Source organism: Nilaparvata lugens, chromosome 2 (genome assembly GCF_014356525.2).
Source record: "Nilaparvata lugens isolate BPH chromosome 2, ASM1435652v1, whole genome shotgun sequence".
Lineage (NCBI taxonomy): Eukaryota > Metazoa > Arthropoda > Insecta > Hemiptera > Delphacidae > Nilaparvata > Nilaparvata lugens.
In genome coordinates, this window is record NC_052505.1 from 52,641,164 (window position 1) to 52,658,290 (window position 17,127).

Here is a 17,127-nt window from a genome sequence, read left to right on the forward strand (position 1 = left end):
AGAGGGAGAAGAAGATACAAAGTGTTGGACGACAACGAAGCGACTGGCAGAGAATAGAAGAGAGTGGAGGGCTGCTGCCATATAGAAGGACCTGCTTACGAGCAAAAAACTACAGACAGACATTTTGAATGGGAATTTGTTCTATCTATACTCTTTTCTGATTTTTGTATAAATGAAGATGAGAACTTTTGCCGAGAATGTTCAAATTCAATGACAATTATACATGTAATTTTGACAAAATGAACATTTAAAACCGATTAATAAATTATTGAAATTAAGAACTACAAGACTTGGATTGTTTGAATTATCAATTGATTAAGGAAGATATTATTTCTAGTTTATGTCCTAACAGAGAACAGGATCAGTATAATAATAATAATCGTTCCTGCTTATTATTAAAAATGAATAAGCTATATTTTACCCGGACAAATAATTCACAGTATTCTTCAATCCAAATATAATGCTGCTAATACAAATCAAACAGTTTCGAAAAGAGGAAAAGACAATCCTAACCATTCGCCACATTGCATGACTGCATACACTTTCGGCCAGTTTGTAGGTTAGAAAGTTACCGCTTTAAGTTCAATGTAAAAAAAACACAGCTGATCTCAATAATTTGAATCCTAGTCGATTTGGCGATATGGCAGTAGATGTTGGCTTCAGAGGCTAGACTTCCCAGCGTGACTATTCTATAACTGGTCTAAGTTTCAAATGTAAGTTTTTAAAATAGAGATGCTTCCCATGTTATTCAAATGGAGTCACTTTTACGCTCTAGGGAGTTTTTCTGATTTTTCCTCCCGAGAGCGAAAAAGTGACACTTTAGTATTATGTTTCAGGGAGTCAAGTAGGCTCTTTAGACAGTAGGTGGAGGAAAATGTAATTTATGCACTGTAATGGCGTAGTTGTTCATGAATAACAAATCATTATACAAAAACACAACATCAGGGTGTCCACTAAATTAGGCTCAGAAAATTATCGTAAACATCTTATCGCATTTTCTGATGAATATTTGCAATATGAATGTATATTTCATGAATAGTTATATTATCATTTCTATAATCATGGTTTATGATCTTATTGACACATCGTGAGATTGATAATTGGATAGCAGACTATAAAATTGATTCTATTTCCCCAGTAGAGAAGTACTATTGCCAACTTCTATTGGAAGAAAATGTTATTTCATGAGTTATTTCATTATTTAAAAGAGATTGAGTTTTTAACTTCCATGAGAGAAGATGTATAAGAAATGGAACCCGAGAAAGTGTGACTTTACGCCAAATAAAAATACAAAATTATTACAGATAAACTCTGATCAGTTTTCATCTCTACCTTGAAAGCGAGCAAGTACGTACGTTATCTCATGAGTGTTTTATAGATCAAGTGCTTTGAACTATATAGTTGATCAGTATAGTAGTATACTCTATTTTATCTATGACTAATCAAGCAAAATCATCATATTGCTGACTTGTTGATTGGTACGAAATCAACCAACTAGCCTGTGTGGTAAAGAGATTTTTTTAAGAATGCTGACATTTTAAATAATAAAAAAATCTAATTATTAAATGAATAGTTCTTAAGCAGAGCAGACCTGTTGACTGTGTGAGCTGACATTGTCGATGGGAAGCAGTGAACCGCCTAGGGTGGCATAGTCCCCTGCGCCCAGTGACAGCACAGTGTTCACAGAGCCCCTTCGAGCTGGGTGCTGGATTGTGTCGTAAGTGTTATCAACCTAAAGCACATAACAAAAAATTAAACATGAAATCAACAATCGAGTAATCATGTAAATTTTGACATGATGCCATGCCTGATATTTTTCTAATGACAGTTAGCATTACAAAGAATTAAACATTGGAATAAAATTTAAAGGGAATTACGAAATTGTGAGATTGCAGCTGTTCAGCTCTAATCAGTGGCGCAAAAAAGTAGAGGGAGAAAGTAAATATAGAAACTCACTGTCAACATTGATGTTACTTATCAGGAATGCTGACAGAAGTATAGAAATAACCAAAAATAATAGCAAGAAAATACGCTATTCCTACGTAATGAATTGATTACATGATCAAAGCCAAACATATAGAGTACCCGGTAATGGTCAACTGATTGCGTGCCGGCAAGATTCGTTTTGCAAGATCTAACTTAGATTGGGTCATTTAGATTTGTCTATCGGCGGAGGGCCACTAGACTATAATACTACCCAAACAAAAACATCAATCATTTTTGAAATCTTTCTAGGATATTCTTATATTAAAATTAATTGAATAGAATATTCATCACTTTGTATGTAAGTCATTACCTCTCTGTTTCAGCGAATTAATTTATTCTATTACTGTTCATAACGCTGCATGTTCTGTTTTTTTTTTTTTTTTTTTTTTAAATTCTCAACAAAAGTATAACAAAAACAATGTAATACAGTTGAAAAACGTCACAGATAAATAACATAATAACATAAAATATCAATCTTAAAATAAAACTCTAATAACATTTAACAATTCATTAAATTTGCAAAATTTAGATAATAATTTTTTCACTCTAACAAGAATTCGTCAACCTCATAGAAAGCCTTCTCACTGAGAAAAGAATATAGTTTTGTTTTGAATTGTTTTTCTTCAACAATACTTCTCAAATCAGCCGGAAGTTTCGCAAAAAACTTTTGTCCCCTATAAGTAGGTGTTTTCTCAAATACACTCAGCCTATGTCTCTCAACTGAAATGTTATTCCTTCCTCTAGTGTTATAGCCATGAATATCTGAGTTAACTTGGAATGAATTCAACCTATCCTTCACATGTAATATTGATTTGAAAAATCAAACGTCAATGTCAAACGTACATGTTTCTATATTTTTGTGAATAAATATTACAAATAAGTAAATTACTACAAAATTGAGTTTGGTGAATGAGAAATTGAAAATAGGAGACGTGCTAACCACAGAGTGCCAGGAAAGCCTAATTATAGTAGATGTGGATGTGGTTGGAGTTCAAAACTGATTAGTCGAAATCACAGTTTAGATGGCTGAGCTTTCCGATTATAGGTAGCTGATACGTGATTGATATCCAAGCATTGAGTAGATTCTGTACTCGAACATGGATTTATAGCAAATGATTTTAGTGAGAATATAGCATCATTAAAGATGCTCTTTATATAATATATACATCTTGTTTTGCATTCATTTAAATTAAGGTGTATGTCCATGTCATACAGCATATTATCTCATATTATGAATTATACTGTATGAGAATAATAAATTGCCTAATATCAGGAGACTCAGTGCTCCTGAATATTAATGACAATATCATGGCTAATGAAAAGTTCAATATCATTCAGATTGAAGACAAATAATATTTGATTCTGAGGATCGGTCCGTAGCACTAATACAAGAAAATTTTCAAAAATTTCAACTCTAAACTTACCAATGAATCTTCTGAGGTATTATATTCAGCAAAAAATATGTTACTACCAGTACACCACTAATATAAGAGCTTACCCCAATAAAACGCAAAAAATTACTGTTTCAAGGCCCATATATATGATCTACGTTTAAACGAAGATTGAAATATAATACATAACGAAAAAACCTAGTATCTTCAAGAAAACCTGGATTTGCTTAATCAACTTAATTATGTAGTCCAGTCAATGAAGGTCCAAAAAACAGTTTCGATTCGAAAATTAAATAAAAGCTTAATTTCCCACCATCGATAGAACCCTCCCAGAGGGTCATTCTCCCAAACGTCCCAAGAAATCCCCTTGGAACTTTCCCCCCAGCCCCCTAAAACATGAAAAATGCAGCTTATCACGGGAAATCAATTATCTCTGTAACCATTGATCGGAAACAGTTGTTGAAACTATTGGTACGTCTTTCGATTCGTTACATTATGGACTACAATATTAGTTCTATTAATTTTTTTTCAATGAAATGAACATTTTTCTTGATAAAATTATATATTGTTATAATTATTATATATAAAAATTTAGGGGGTTTGCAAATTGATGTTTTTGTTTTCTTCGATTAACTTCGAAGCAAGTGATTTTAAAGAGAAATGAGCGAAATAAGTAATGTAGTCACTTTCATTGCAAATTCATTGATGTATATTTTTATGCATTTGCGATTTGATTTGTTGCTGTGGAAGGGAAAACAGTCGACGCGGTACTGCGCGGCTGACTCTCTTCACCTTAGTAAACAGTAAACAGGAAGTCGATAATTATCTCTGTAACCATTGATCGAATAAAAATTTATCATAATGTCATTCGATTCGTTACATTACGGACTACAATATTAGTCGTATTCATTTTCTCGATAAAACAAACAGTTTCCTTGATAAAATAATATATATGTAAAAATTTGGGGGTTTTTCGATTTGATTTTTTTTTGTTTTCTTCGATTAACTTTGAAGCAAGTAATTTAATGAGCCAAATGATCAATGTAGCCACTTCCATTGCGAGTCCATTGATTTATATTATTATGTATTTGCGATTCGTTTTGACGCTGTGGAAGGTTAAACAACCGACGCGGCTGTCTCTCTTCACCATAGTAAACAGTAAAATAGTACTGCTTTCTAAGTTGCATCTCATTTACACTATGGCGCTCGAAACAATCCCCTTCCACAGCGTCAAATTGAATCGCAAATACATAAAAATATACATCAATAGACTCGCAATGAAAGTGGCTACATTGATTATTTGGCTACTTGATTATTTTGATTACTTGCTTCGAAGGTAATTGGAGAAAACAAAAAAAAATCAAATCAAGAAAACCCTGAATTTTTACATAAAATATATATTATTTTATCAAGGAAACTGTTTGTTTTATCGGGAAAATGAATGAATACAACTAATATTGTAGTCCATAATGTAATGAATCGACTGGCGTATGATAGATCAATGGTTACAGAGATCCTGTTTACAGACTTCCTGTTTACTGTTTACTATGGCGAAGAGAGTCAGCCGCGCCTTACCGCGTCGGCTGTTTCCCCTTCCACGGCGTCAAATCGAATCGCAAATACATAACAATATACATCAATGGATTTGCAATGAAAGTGTCTACATCAACTATTTGGCTCATTTTTCTTTAAAATTACTTGCTTCGAAGTTAATCGAAGAAAACGAGAAAATCAAATCGCAAACCCGCTAAATTTAAACATAAATATAATTTTATCAAGAAAACCGTTCGTTTTATCGAGAAAATGAATACGACTAATATTGTAGTCCATAATGTAAGGAATCGAATGACATATACTCGTAATAGAACTCTTCCCGATCAATGGATGTACAGATAATTGATTTCCCGTGATAACCTGCATTTTTCAACTTCAAGGGTGGCTAGGGGGGGAAGTTCCAAGGGGATTTCTTGGGACTTTTGGGAGAATGACCCTCTGTGAGGGTTCTATCGATGGTGAAAGATTCAGTTTTTATTTAATTTTCGGATCGAAAAAACCTTTATTGACTGGGCTAATGTCTCACTTAGAACTTTCGATTTTTTATTACAATAACCAACATACTCGGATACCATAATAGTAGTTTACATGTTTCTCTCAAGTGGTCACAAAACTTGGTATAATGAAATTCACTTAGACAGTCAATAGTGATTGCATAGAAGCATTGATGCTATTAGTTATAAGGAATGCTAACAGTTTAAAGTGAATCTAACTGGATAAATTTGGTCTATTTGTAAAAATACAAATAAGTTATTTGTCCAACTTACAACAGACATATCTGCAGAGTCGCGCCTTTCCATTGTGGCCTGGGTGGGCATCTGAGTGCTGTCTGGCTCACAGAACACTTGCATTGTTAGCTCTTGTTCCTCGTAAAGTTTCAATTTTCTACAAATAATTGAAAATACAATAATGAGAGATATTGATACAAATTTCTAAGAGGATCGGTCTTCGTTGTTTCAATTTTCTGTAAATCATAGAGAATTCAAAATAGACCAATATTGAGAAATATTAAGTCAGTTTAACAATAAAATTATTCTGAATGAGTTATCTCATTGAGCCGGACACTCAGGGCGAGTTTCACCAAATTCACGTTAACGCTTCGCTTAGTAATCTCCAATTAACACTAACTGATGACTTTAACGAAACATTAAGAAATTTGATTTCACCAACGAAAACTAATGTTACGTTACAAAACGACAGATTAGAGAGGATCAGGGTGGCAGTGCGCCGCCATGACACTTGTTTCACATTGTTAGCATGTAAAACATAACCTAGAAAATCCAACTAGATTACGAAACCACAAGTTTTGTTTACCAAAATGAGTGAAGATTAGCCTACAAATTTGAGTAATTAATGATAATTATAGTGTAGGCTTTTTAGTTGTATGATTTATTAAATTTAATTTAGGCTGTAGTGTTTTAATAATAATTGTTCTATAGATTGTTTTTTTGTAAATAAGTAAAATTTCAAATTTCACAGGATGTCTTCTAGCCATTTTGTCAATGTTGTGTTGCCTAAAGCTATCAAAAGAAGAAGGCACCCAACAATTACGATCAGTAAAAGAACGCATCTTGTCAATCTTATTGAAAATAAGTCGATTTCGTTCAAATTATTAAAATCATCAACCCTTTCTCTTATCCATCTAGGTCGGCGAACAACATAATCATCATCACTGTCAATCTCAAATGCTAATTCGTTGCTCTTCTTCTAGCATTATTTGGCCTTTCCATATTGAAACAACGAAGTAATCTAATAAAAAACAATCGTAAAAACCATGAATAAATAATTAAACATAACCTCAACAAACTACTATCAGCATGATAGTAAACTGAACGCCGCCATTTTTTCTTAACGACAGATTACAGATGTTAACTGACCAGATTTGGCCAGTTAACTTTATAACTGCTCATTAGCTCTAACGGTGTGTGGTGAAATCCGATTTTGTCAGTTAAGGTCTAATTATTAGAGTTTACACTTCCTCTAACAACACGTTTAGTTTCTGGTGAAACCCGGTCTAAGTATAGTTAAGTCTATAGTAAGTACATGTTGACAGTTGAAGAAGGCCTAATTAGTAGAAAAATTTCGGGTATATAGAAAATTAAAAAAAAGATAAAAGTTATAAATTTGAAAATGTAAGTGCAATATTCAAGTAGATATATTACTTTATAAAATAAAGTAATAACTTGTCATCCAAAAATTAATATAGTAAAACTAGAAAATGCATTGAACTTGAGTTATGAATACTTGAGTATTATTCAGTTTGGCATGTGAAATATTTCATGAAGAATTTGAATTATTATATAGTTGAAAGTGTACATAATTAAACTGTAGGAAGGAAAATCCTCTGAAGTGTTATATTAGAAGCTGTATAACAGTTACAATCTTGAAATAGTCAGAATAAACTTATAAATTCATCTATGATTATAGAGCAACGAGTCTAAGGTTATAGAGAAATTCACTTAGAGAAAAAACACAGAAAATTTTCATTTAAATGTGCACTTTGAATAATATAAAACAATAATTGATAATTTTCTGTGAAATACCAGTGCTCCTAGATATTTGTTATCAAGTGATATACATTTATAAGTCCCTAACTTCTTAAGTCGGGAATGAAACATTCATTGTACAGTATTTCAAAGTAAAATACAGACTTGTCAAATTCAAGGTAAACAAATTAGATTTGCTTTATCTGGAAATTATAAATCTGAGTACCCTTTTTTCGAAAACTTTTATTCACTTGTAAATTGCATTAATATGTTGGAAGATGTTGTGAATAAGTTTTGAAAGAAAGGTACTTGGAATTCCAATTTCCTGTTAAAGTAGTCCTCACCAAAAAGTTCATACATTTTGCTTTCTATCTAGAAAACGTTGATAATTTCATTTTTCAAACATTCTTGTGGTGATTAATATAGATTCAAAGTATCTTTTTATTCAAAGTATATTTAAAGTAAAGTATATCATTATTATCATCAAGCATCAAAGTTGGTTAAACTTACTGTTCTATCCACAGGGGATTTTCGGTGGTATTGAGATCATCAAGAATGGCTTTCTTGATCAGCATGTCTGAAGCTTTCATGTCCAAAGGCTCAGCGACAACCCTGCAATAAACAAACAATTTGAATGAGACAAAATTAAATTATTATGAATTAGGCAAATTAATTTGAATTGGACAAAAGTATAAAATAGAATTATAGTACCCTTTAAAGGGTACCGGTACTATAATTATATTTTATAAATACAAGGAAGTAGCCCTGAATTTATACATTTTAAAAAATATGGACAAAAGTAATTTAAAATCACAAACAATTACATTTTAAATAATTATTATTAAACGAAAATCCCAATTAAATGCTGTAAATCACCCCTAAGACTACTGGGATTTTGGGAATTGGGATTTTCGTTTAATAATAATTTATTATTCATTAATTAGCATTTGAACATTGCAAGTTCCAATTTATTTCCATCTCTGGACATTTTAAATAATTATCGAGTCTCAATACATTATAAAAGTTGGAGAAAATCAACAAACTTTCTGCACAGATCTTTTACTCGCATTTAAATTTTTTCTTGTATTCAATAGTATGTTGTTTTGTAAAGAAGACAAAATAGGGTTACCTGTTGTCTCCATAAAAGAATAAATAAATGAAATCTGTTATTATCAAAACTGAGGATGAGAATATACCTTTAAATAAGTCAATATTATCAGTTAAAATTGAATCTCTATGATACTGGTTGGTAAAATATTATAAATAATTAATTAGTCAAGAAAAAACGTAAATCTTCAGAAAGACTGTAAAAAATATATTTTAAAATTTGTGAAGTATATTTAATTTTCCATATTTTCCCAAGGATGTTAATGATGACAATAAATTTCTATTATGTAAATTCATTATAACTGAGCAGTTTTTGTTTCTTTTTTCAAATAATTGTTGAAATAATTTGACCCATTGACACGATATTGTTAGACTTATCACGTCATCCTTTAAAAATAGAAAAGTATACCTCAGTATATTAGGCGTATTTCAGTATATAACGATTTCAAACGCGTTTTTAGAATCGGCAGGAAGCTCTCCGATTGCCTGGTTGTTGCCTGAAAAAACGCCTAAAAACGCTTGGAAAATGCTAAATATGGGTTGGTCTTAAGTTTGCAGATCGTTAACTTGCAGAGCAGCGCTCCATGACCATGTTATTTCCTACGAGAATAAAAGCTCATTGTTACAGTATTCCTGTCAATTCTATCAAAAAGACCAACGTTTTCTTTTTCGCTCTCACAATTAGCTAACAAGTTTCTGTGTTTGCACAATGTTTGCACAGACTATAGTTGATTGATTTGATTTGATTGAATTTTCTTCCTGGAGACTCTTAAAAGAGTTTAGGAAATAGTCAAGAAGGACTATTTGTCCAAAAATAAAAGAATACAAATAAACATATATACATCACATTCTACAATGTAAATTACAATTTAACCCACCCAAAAGCCTCATTCTTCATCCATAAATTCTTGAATACTGTAGTATACCCCGTTTGCTGGATATTTTTTCAATAGCTTTTTGAAAATATCCTTATTCTCATTTTCTCTCAAAGCTGACAGCAGTTTACTCATAAATTTGATACCCATATAAGAAGGCTTTTTTCTCATACTGAGCTGTCCTGTGTTATTGTGCAGGATATTTACTCTTATTTCTTGTGTCATAATTATGTATGTCACAGTTTCTTATAAATTATCTATCTCTTATATACATAATCACTTCGAAAATGTACAGTGCAGGCACAGTTAGTAGTCCTAGATCTTTAAAATACTCTCTGCAGGACTCTAATGGCTTAAGACCTTTTATTGCTCTCACAGCTCTCTTTTGCATTCTAAAAAGTTTATATGAATTTTTGAGACTGGAGCCTCCCCATACCAATCAATATTGCATACCGAATATGCGACATTATGAGGGCATGATAAACTGTACATGTTAAGATAGTGTTACCAGTACTTAATCTTGAAATCTGCCTGATTCATTGGAAAACTGTTGGGTAGCGATGAAAATTACATGTTGAGAGTGATTGGAGCAACTGACCAATGTCGGAAACAACAGCAGACAATAATGACAGAGACACATCCGACAAAGAGGACGACAAGCAGGGCGATGAGGGAGGCGACTGCCGGGTCGAACGACTCGTCTCTCACACTCACATGCGCCGGCTGCAACAAACAACAACAAAACTATTTATTATATCACTGATCATTGTTTGATTACATTATGTTTGACTATTGAATAAATAAGTTATTCAATTTTTATAAGAAATCGTTCAGAACAAAATCGATCGAATTGCACAATATGAACTAGTAGTTCTGTGAACAGTAGACCTCACGCAGTATTCTCATTCACAAGTACCTCATGTCACCTGTATTAAATGTTAACAAACTCAGTTCATTATTTTTAATCACCTATTAAATTAGTTTTTTCAAATGTGAGAATACTGGTACTCCCTTTGTAAAGGTGACCAAAGATCTTTGAATATAATTTCTGAGTTTGAAATTGGTTTGGAACCCACCTAAAGGTCCACTCACCTGATATCATTATTACCTGTGCACAAGCCTGGAGCTCATGTGGGCATCATCTCCAGCCAAAAATGTATTGATAAATAAGTGGGTGAGACCATTGAATGGTAACCATTTCAAATAGATTAATGATAATGATTAAACTATGTCTATTTATAATAATATAGCAATATTATGGAAAAAAATATCTTACCTCTTAACTTTATTGGTACCTACTATACCAAATAAAATAAAGTATTTTGTTTAATACCACCTTTTTATAATAGTGTCACAATAAGTATGAATTAATCTAATATATTATGTTCTATTTTGAATGTTCACTATGTGTGTATAGAGTAAGATAAGGTAAGTAAGGTGAAATAATCAACACATCCACTTACTTTAGTAGGCTATATGTTTTATTAACACATAAATATCTCAAATTACAAAACTATATTTATTGCTAATTGAATTGATTACAATATGTTTCCCTCTTGGTCACCATTGTAAAAATGGTTCAAGCCTCTTTACTTCCTCAAAGTAGGGAAACATCAAAGGGGAATAAAAAGAGATATCCTTAATGAGAATATGAGATGAATGAAAAAAATACAACTCTTCAAAACAAAATAGATCAGCTGAGTATAAATAACTGAGTATTCAAATAATAATATTCACAATAAACAAGGAAATTGATAAATATCTAGCAATCCTGCTAGGATAATTTCAAAATATGATTTACTGTAACATTTTCTTATTAATAATATCACTTTTTTCACAAAAATAAAAATTTACTCTGCTTTTAAATCAAAACAATACTTCTATTCGATTTCCTCTATTGAGACAAGAATAAAGACTAACAATATAAACAAATATTTTTAGAAACTCAAATAACTTTTATAATAAATGTTTCAAATTTGAATTATGAATGAAATAATAGTAATTCAGAATGGCCTCTATAGAAATGAAAAGAAAACTTGGAAAATTGAAATAAACTTTTTTTTGTGAGAAATAAGAGGACATAATAGAGGAGGGGGGAATCGAGAGACAGTGACTAATCAATCCACCACTGGAGCTCTCATGGATGTGAGTAATAAAGGGTTGGAATGGAAGAATAAATTTGTTACAATTCACAAAATATTAAAATATATAAAACTATGTTTGAGAAGATGCATAATATGTATAACTTTTCAAGGGTTATAACCAATTGGTACTGTTGACACACCATCATTAAATATGATTCTCTTATCATCACTTGATGATAAAGCTGTTTCATTAATGTCCACTGTGTACACATGGTGTTCTTTGGATCTGATACAAGTATTTATCAGCCTACTCTCCTCCTTCAAATTGAGGCAATCAAGGTAATCATTAAACTTGATGCACTTTTTCAATGGAGCAGACTGAATACCTTTTGCCTTCTTTATTTCATGATCATCCATTCTTATTGAATACATTTTTGCACGTACACCAACAAATTCCAAAATGATCCTACTATTGGCCTCATCTTTGAATTTACCCAACACTTTTTTGTTTGCTAGTGAATAGCATTGATGGTCTTGTGGGTAGTCTGATGTGTCAAAGTGCTCGATCATTTTCAATATATCATCATATAGGTAAGAAATCACCTTGCTATGCTTTCAAGGAAGGCTGTTTCAACAACCCCCACTCCACCTCCCCCTGTCACATGACTAATGGCCACGCCCACCAGTCTTTATCAGCATCCAATTCCTGTTCCAACAAGTTTGTATGACATCATCCCTCAACTATGCCCCTCACTGCAAAAATATTCCCACTGTAGGGGTGAGAGAGTGAGTGAGTGAGTAAGAGTCACACTAAACTATACTATTCTCATACCAATTGCACAATGTTTTGTAATAATTTATTTCCAATTTTCCTTGTTTGCATGAGTCATCTCTTATCTCACAATGCCAAAAATGTAGACAGTCTGACATCTATAAGTAAACTTGAGTGCAAAGTGTAAAGCAGAGTTAACACATACCTCTATTGTAGGCATTCTTGCAAGTTGATTAATGTGAAAGTGGGGCTCACATCCACTGTTATCTCTTGCACTGTGATCAATGCTGAGTCCATTTCTAAATAAATAATACTTGACTTTGAGAATTGAGTCTCAATCTCATCTTATTGGAAATTTATATCTTTGGATAGGATAGAATAGGTATCAAGAGATAACACACAAGGTTACAATAATATTCTTTATTTTTAAATTATTATACATACATCAAGGCATATCTATGTCAATCAGATACAGAAAATAACTAATTTGGTATGACACTCTCTCTCACTCACTCACTCACTCACTCTCTCACTCACTCTCTCAGTAACTGTTTCACTCTCTTACTCACTCACTGTTTCACTCTCTCACTCACCCCTACAGTGGGAACATTTTTGTGGTAAGGGGCATAGTTGAGGGATGACATCATACAGACTTGTTGGAACAGGAACTGGATGCTGATAAAGACTGGTGGGCGTGGCCATTGGTCATGTGACAGGGGGAGGTGGAGTGGGGGTCATTGAAACCGCCTTTGTTGAAAGTATAGTAAGGTGATTTCTTACATATATGAAGAGTTGTATTTTTTTTATTCATCTCATATTTGATGTTTCCCCTTTGATGTTTCCTCACTTTGAGGAAGTAAAGGGGCTTGAACCATTTTTACAATGGTGACCAAGAGGGAAACATATTGTAATCAATTCAATTACAGTAGCAATAAATATAGTTTTGTAATTTGAGATATTTATGTGTTGATAAAACATATACTATAGTAAGTGAATGTGTTGATTATTTCACCTTACTTACCTTATCTTACTCTATACACACATAGTGAACATTCAAAGTGGAACATAATATATTAGATTAATTCATACATATTGTGACACTATTATAAAAAGGTGGTATTGAACAAAATACTTCATTCTATTTGGTATAGTAGGAACCTATAAAGTGGAGAGGTGAGATAATTTTTCCATCATATTGCTATTATTATTAAAAATGGACAGAGTTTAATCATTATTGACCGAGGGAAGTGAGGTCTAAGATTCAAGTCGACAGTTTGGAATTTCTCTTAATGTTTAAATGTTTATATGTTGCGCATTTATGGCAAAACGTGGTAATAGATTTTCATGAAATTTGACAGGTATGTTCCTTTTTTAATTGCGCATCTACATATATACAAGGTTTTTGGAAATTTTGCATTTCAAGGATAATATAAAAGGAAAAAGGAGCCTCCTTCATACGTCAATATTAGAGTAAAAATCAGACTATAGAATTATTCATCATAAATCAGCTGTCGAGTTGACTATAAATTGCATGCTATGACGCATGCAATTCAATATCTCAATATAACTTGGTAAAAAATTAACAGCTGTGTAGACTATAAATTGCATGCCTCATTGAATGCAATTTTTATGCACTATTGAATAGGATGCAAAGAGCTTATAACTGCTCGTCTGAGCGCCTATAGTGTGGTCCATGTTATAATGGCAGTGGATAAAGATAGAAGAATAGCGATGCCGATTCTCTGCATTAATTAATTATATTTCTACACTGTCAAAAACATAATTGACATTGTTGTGGACCTAGAAAAGGATAGTACAACTGGCTTTGTCGAATGATAGACAAGGATAGCAAAACCAAAGTTGATCAAATACTGTCATTATAACGAGGACCTCACTATAGATGGCTTCTGGTTTTCTCACGCTAAATTCTGGAAAGCATTATATGATAATTGAATCTTGTGTAAGCATGATCTGATCAAATAAATAGTTAGTGTATCAGTGTGGATGTGCTTATGGTTTGGGACGTCATTATAACTGTGTGAGGTCTACTGTTCACAGAACTACTAGTTATTAATCTATTTGAAATGGTTACCATGGTTACCACAATCTCACCCACTTATTCATTAGTACTGGCTGAAGATGATGTCCACATGAGCTCCAGGCTTGTGCACAGGTAATGATGATATCAGGTGAGTGAACCTTTAGGTGGGTTCCAAACCAATTTCAAACTCAGAAATTATATTCAAAGATCTTTGGTCACCCTTACAAAGGGAGTACCAGGCCCATGGAGCTTAACTTGATAGCTTATCAGCCATGGAACATCTCCTATTTGAATTTACCGCCTTGAACATCTATTGACATGCAAAATTGATAAAAGGGAAAATTATTTATAAAAATATTATTATCTTATCATGGAGATTAGATAAGACATGTCATAACATGATAAGGATCAAAAATTGAAAATTTAAAAAGGTTAGGTTAGGGTAGATAAGGGATGGCCAGGCATGTCTGAACATGCCTGCTCCCGGTCGGAGGAGCCAGAACCGCCCTTCTACTCATGTTGTCAAATGTTTCAATATTTAAAATTTCAATATTTACATAAAAGTCCACAAGACTGGATATATTCAAATTGACAATCGACTGTGTTGTCAAATTGAATACATCCAGTCACATCTACAATTATAAAGATCATGACTACACGTATAAAGCAAGATGTGAATAATTGTTCCTCACCAGATTTGATTCAAGGCCAATTGATTACAAAAGAAACAAAACTAAGCTTAGTTCGAGTATTTCATTGTAAACCTATGGTATTATTCAAAATATGACATTTTTACTCACAATAACATTTTCAATGGCGTTTACTACATAGTAGTCCTTGAGGTAATCGTACTGTGCATCAATTACTTTCAATATGTCCGGAATCATGGCAATAGAAAATGTTCTTTGATCCACCACATGAAGATACATGTCACACCTGAAAACAAATATTAGAAATATCAATTAAATTACAGTATTATGAATTACCTATTATGAAATAATAATTAAAATTGTTTTCCCTCAGTAGAATAGAATATTTTTATTTTGCCAAAATACAAGATAGGCCTAAACTTACATAAGACAAATGTAAATTTCGTATTTTTTAGGAGTTGTACAGTTTAAGGAAAACATACGACAAATTAATTACTTTCTTGTGTTTTAGCATTATAAACATCTATATTTGGTGTAAAATTGTTTGCAAGTTTCAAAGAATACCAATTTTCAAACTAGAGTAAACTCGCTTTCAACATCGAGTTCAGACTCAGAGCAAGCTGCCGTCTATTTTTGCAACAGACACTTCTGGCGTCTGTATCCCAAGTTGTATATATTTTAACAACATTGTTTAATTTCAATAAAAATAATCAAGTATTGTACAGAAGTATGAAAGTGATGATAATGAATTATATTTAGTGATCATATAAGATTATAATTCCCCATTCTTTTATAAATTGCTTAGTTGTGAATAATTTTTAAAATTTGAAGTCTTTCATTAAAGAACAGAATGAGATTAATTACGTAATATCTGAAATAGGCTATTGAGCTTCAAGTGATAATAAATGATTACTTATATATTATTCAAGAGTATTATGAACTAACCAATCTTCATGTTTGTGGTTCAAGTCATCGATGTGATACTTGATGTCATCAACGACGACCAAACTCCTTGTTGCGTTGGAGAGGATGCTCACAATCTTATCTTTGTCTCTGTTTACTTCCTCAGGTGTTTTCGACAAAATCACTCTAATGAGTTGCTGGTCCTCATATATCCAAACCTATAAGCAAACAGTTCAGTTTATTAGAGAAAAGAGTCACAAATTGATCAATCATGTATTTGAAAATGGGAGGAAAAATTAATAATTGAATTCAGATGATTTATGAATGGTTTCGTGAAGTCGAAGCATATAAACGATCAATCATTCAACTTTTTCATGCTGTTTTCATCATGCTCATGTTTCTTGTTTATATTTTATTGAATTTATTGTCAAATACAAGAAATATTTTTACAAATAAAAATAATCATTAAAATACAATAGTTTTTGGCGAGACTGGAAAAAGAAGCCTTGAGCTCCAGCCAAGAGTTCTGAAAATAAGAAATACATTTTTAATCTAATAACAGCAGTACAAATGGAACAATTCTGTTGATGGATGATAATCTATGAATGTTGAATTTTGTCAATAATCCAAGTACTTGATAAACACAATATAAATGCACAGAAAAATAATATAATAATTGTAGAGTTTTTATAATTTTTACACAATAATAAATAATTAATATTGCCAAAATTGGTGATTCAGCCAACTCAGTCCTCAATTTTTAAATAATAGTTTTGTTTTACCCACGATTTTATTTATCTCGATTTGGTTTTTGTTATTTTTTCCTTAATAAAGTCTTCTGGAATTTTATTTATTAGTTTAATACTCTGATATTCAAATTGGTGTTTACTAGATGTTAATGGAGTAGAATTAACATTGAAAGCATTTACTATAGTTGAACGTATATTATAAGGGATTGTGCGACCGGTAAATTGATGTGTATTTTTATTAATAAAACGAATTAAATTTGTCACATAAGTTTGACATAACTTATTATTTCAACAACAACTTTAAATAAATTGAACTTGAACTTCTATTCATTTCTTGGACAGCGAATTATTTCAGCATAAGAACACTGTCTGTTGAGTATATTCAAATTGACAATAACAAAGACAAGCACGTGAATTGTTCGACATGCAAATTATTCGATTTCCTTGTGATCTCAAATTGCAGTTTTTTCAATCAATCAATACATTTCATGATAAGTTATTAGAAGGCAAAAACACAGGCTGAACCAAT

General features: G+C 31.9%; 1 protein-coding gene across 1 annotated transcript in view; it reads right to left on the reverse strand.

Moving 5' to 3' along the window:
* The window catches only part of LOC111051066 (cadherin-87A), a 196,797-nt gene that overhangs the window by 30,414 nt on the left and 149,256 nt on the right, over positions 1-17,127 (reverse strand). Inside the window, exons 30-35 of the mRNA XM_039421490.1 lie at positions 15,892-16,067; positions 15,097-15,232; positions 9,998-10,122; positions 7,928-8,029; positions 5,699-5,816; positions 1,592-1,732 (exon numbers count right to left, since the gene is read on the reverse strand). Of these exons, the coding sequence (XP_039277424.1) occupies positions 1,592-1,732; positions 5,699-5,816; positions 7,928-8,029; positions 9,998-10,122; positions 15,097-15,232; positions 15,892-16,067 (798 nt within the window). The remainder of the gene's footprint in view (positions 1-1,591; positions 1,733-5,698; positions 5,817-7,927; positions 8,030-9,997; positions 10,123-15,096; positions 15,233-15,891; positions 16,068-17,127) is intronic.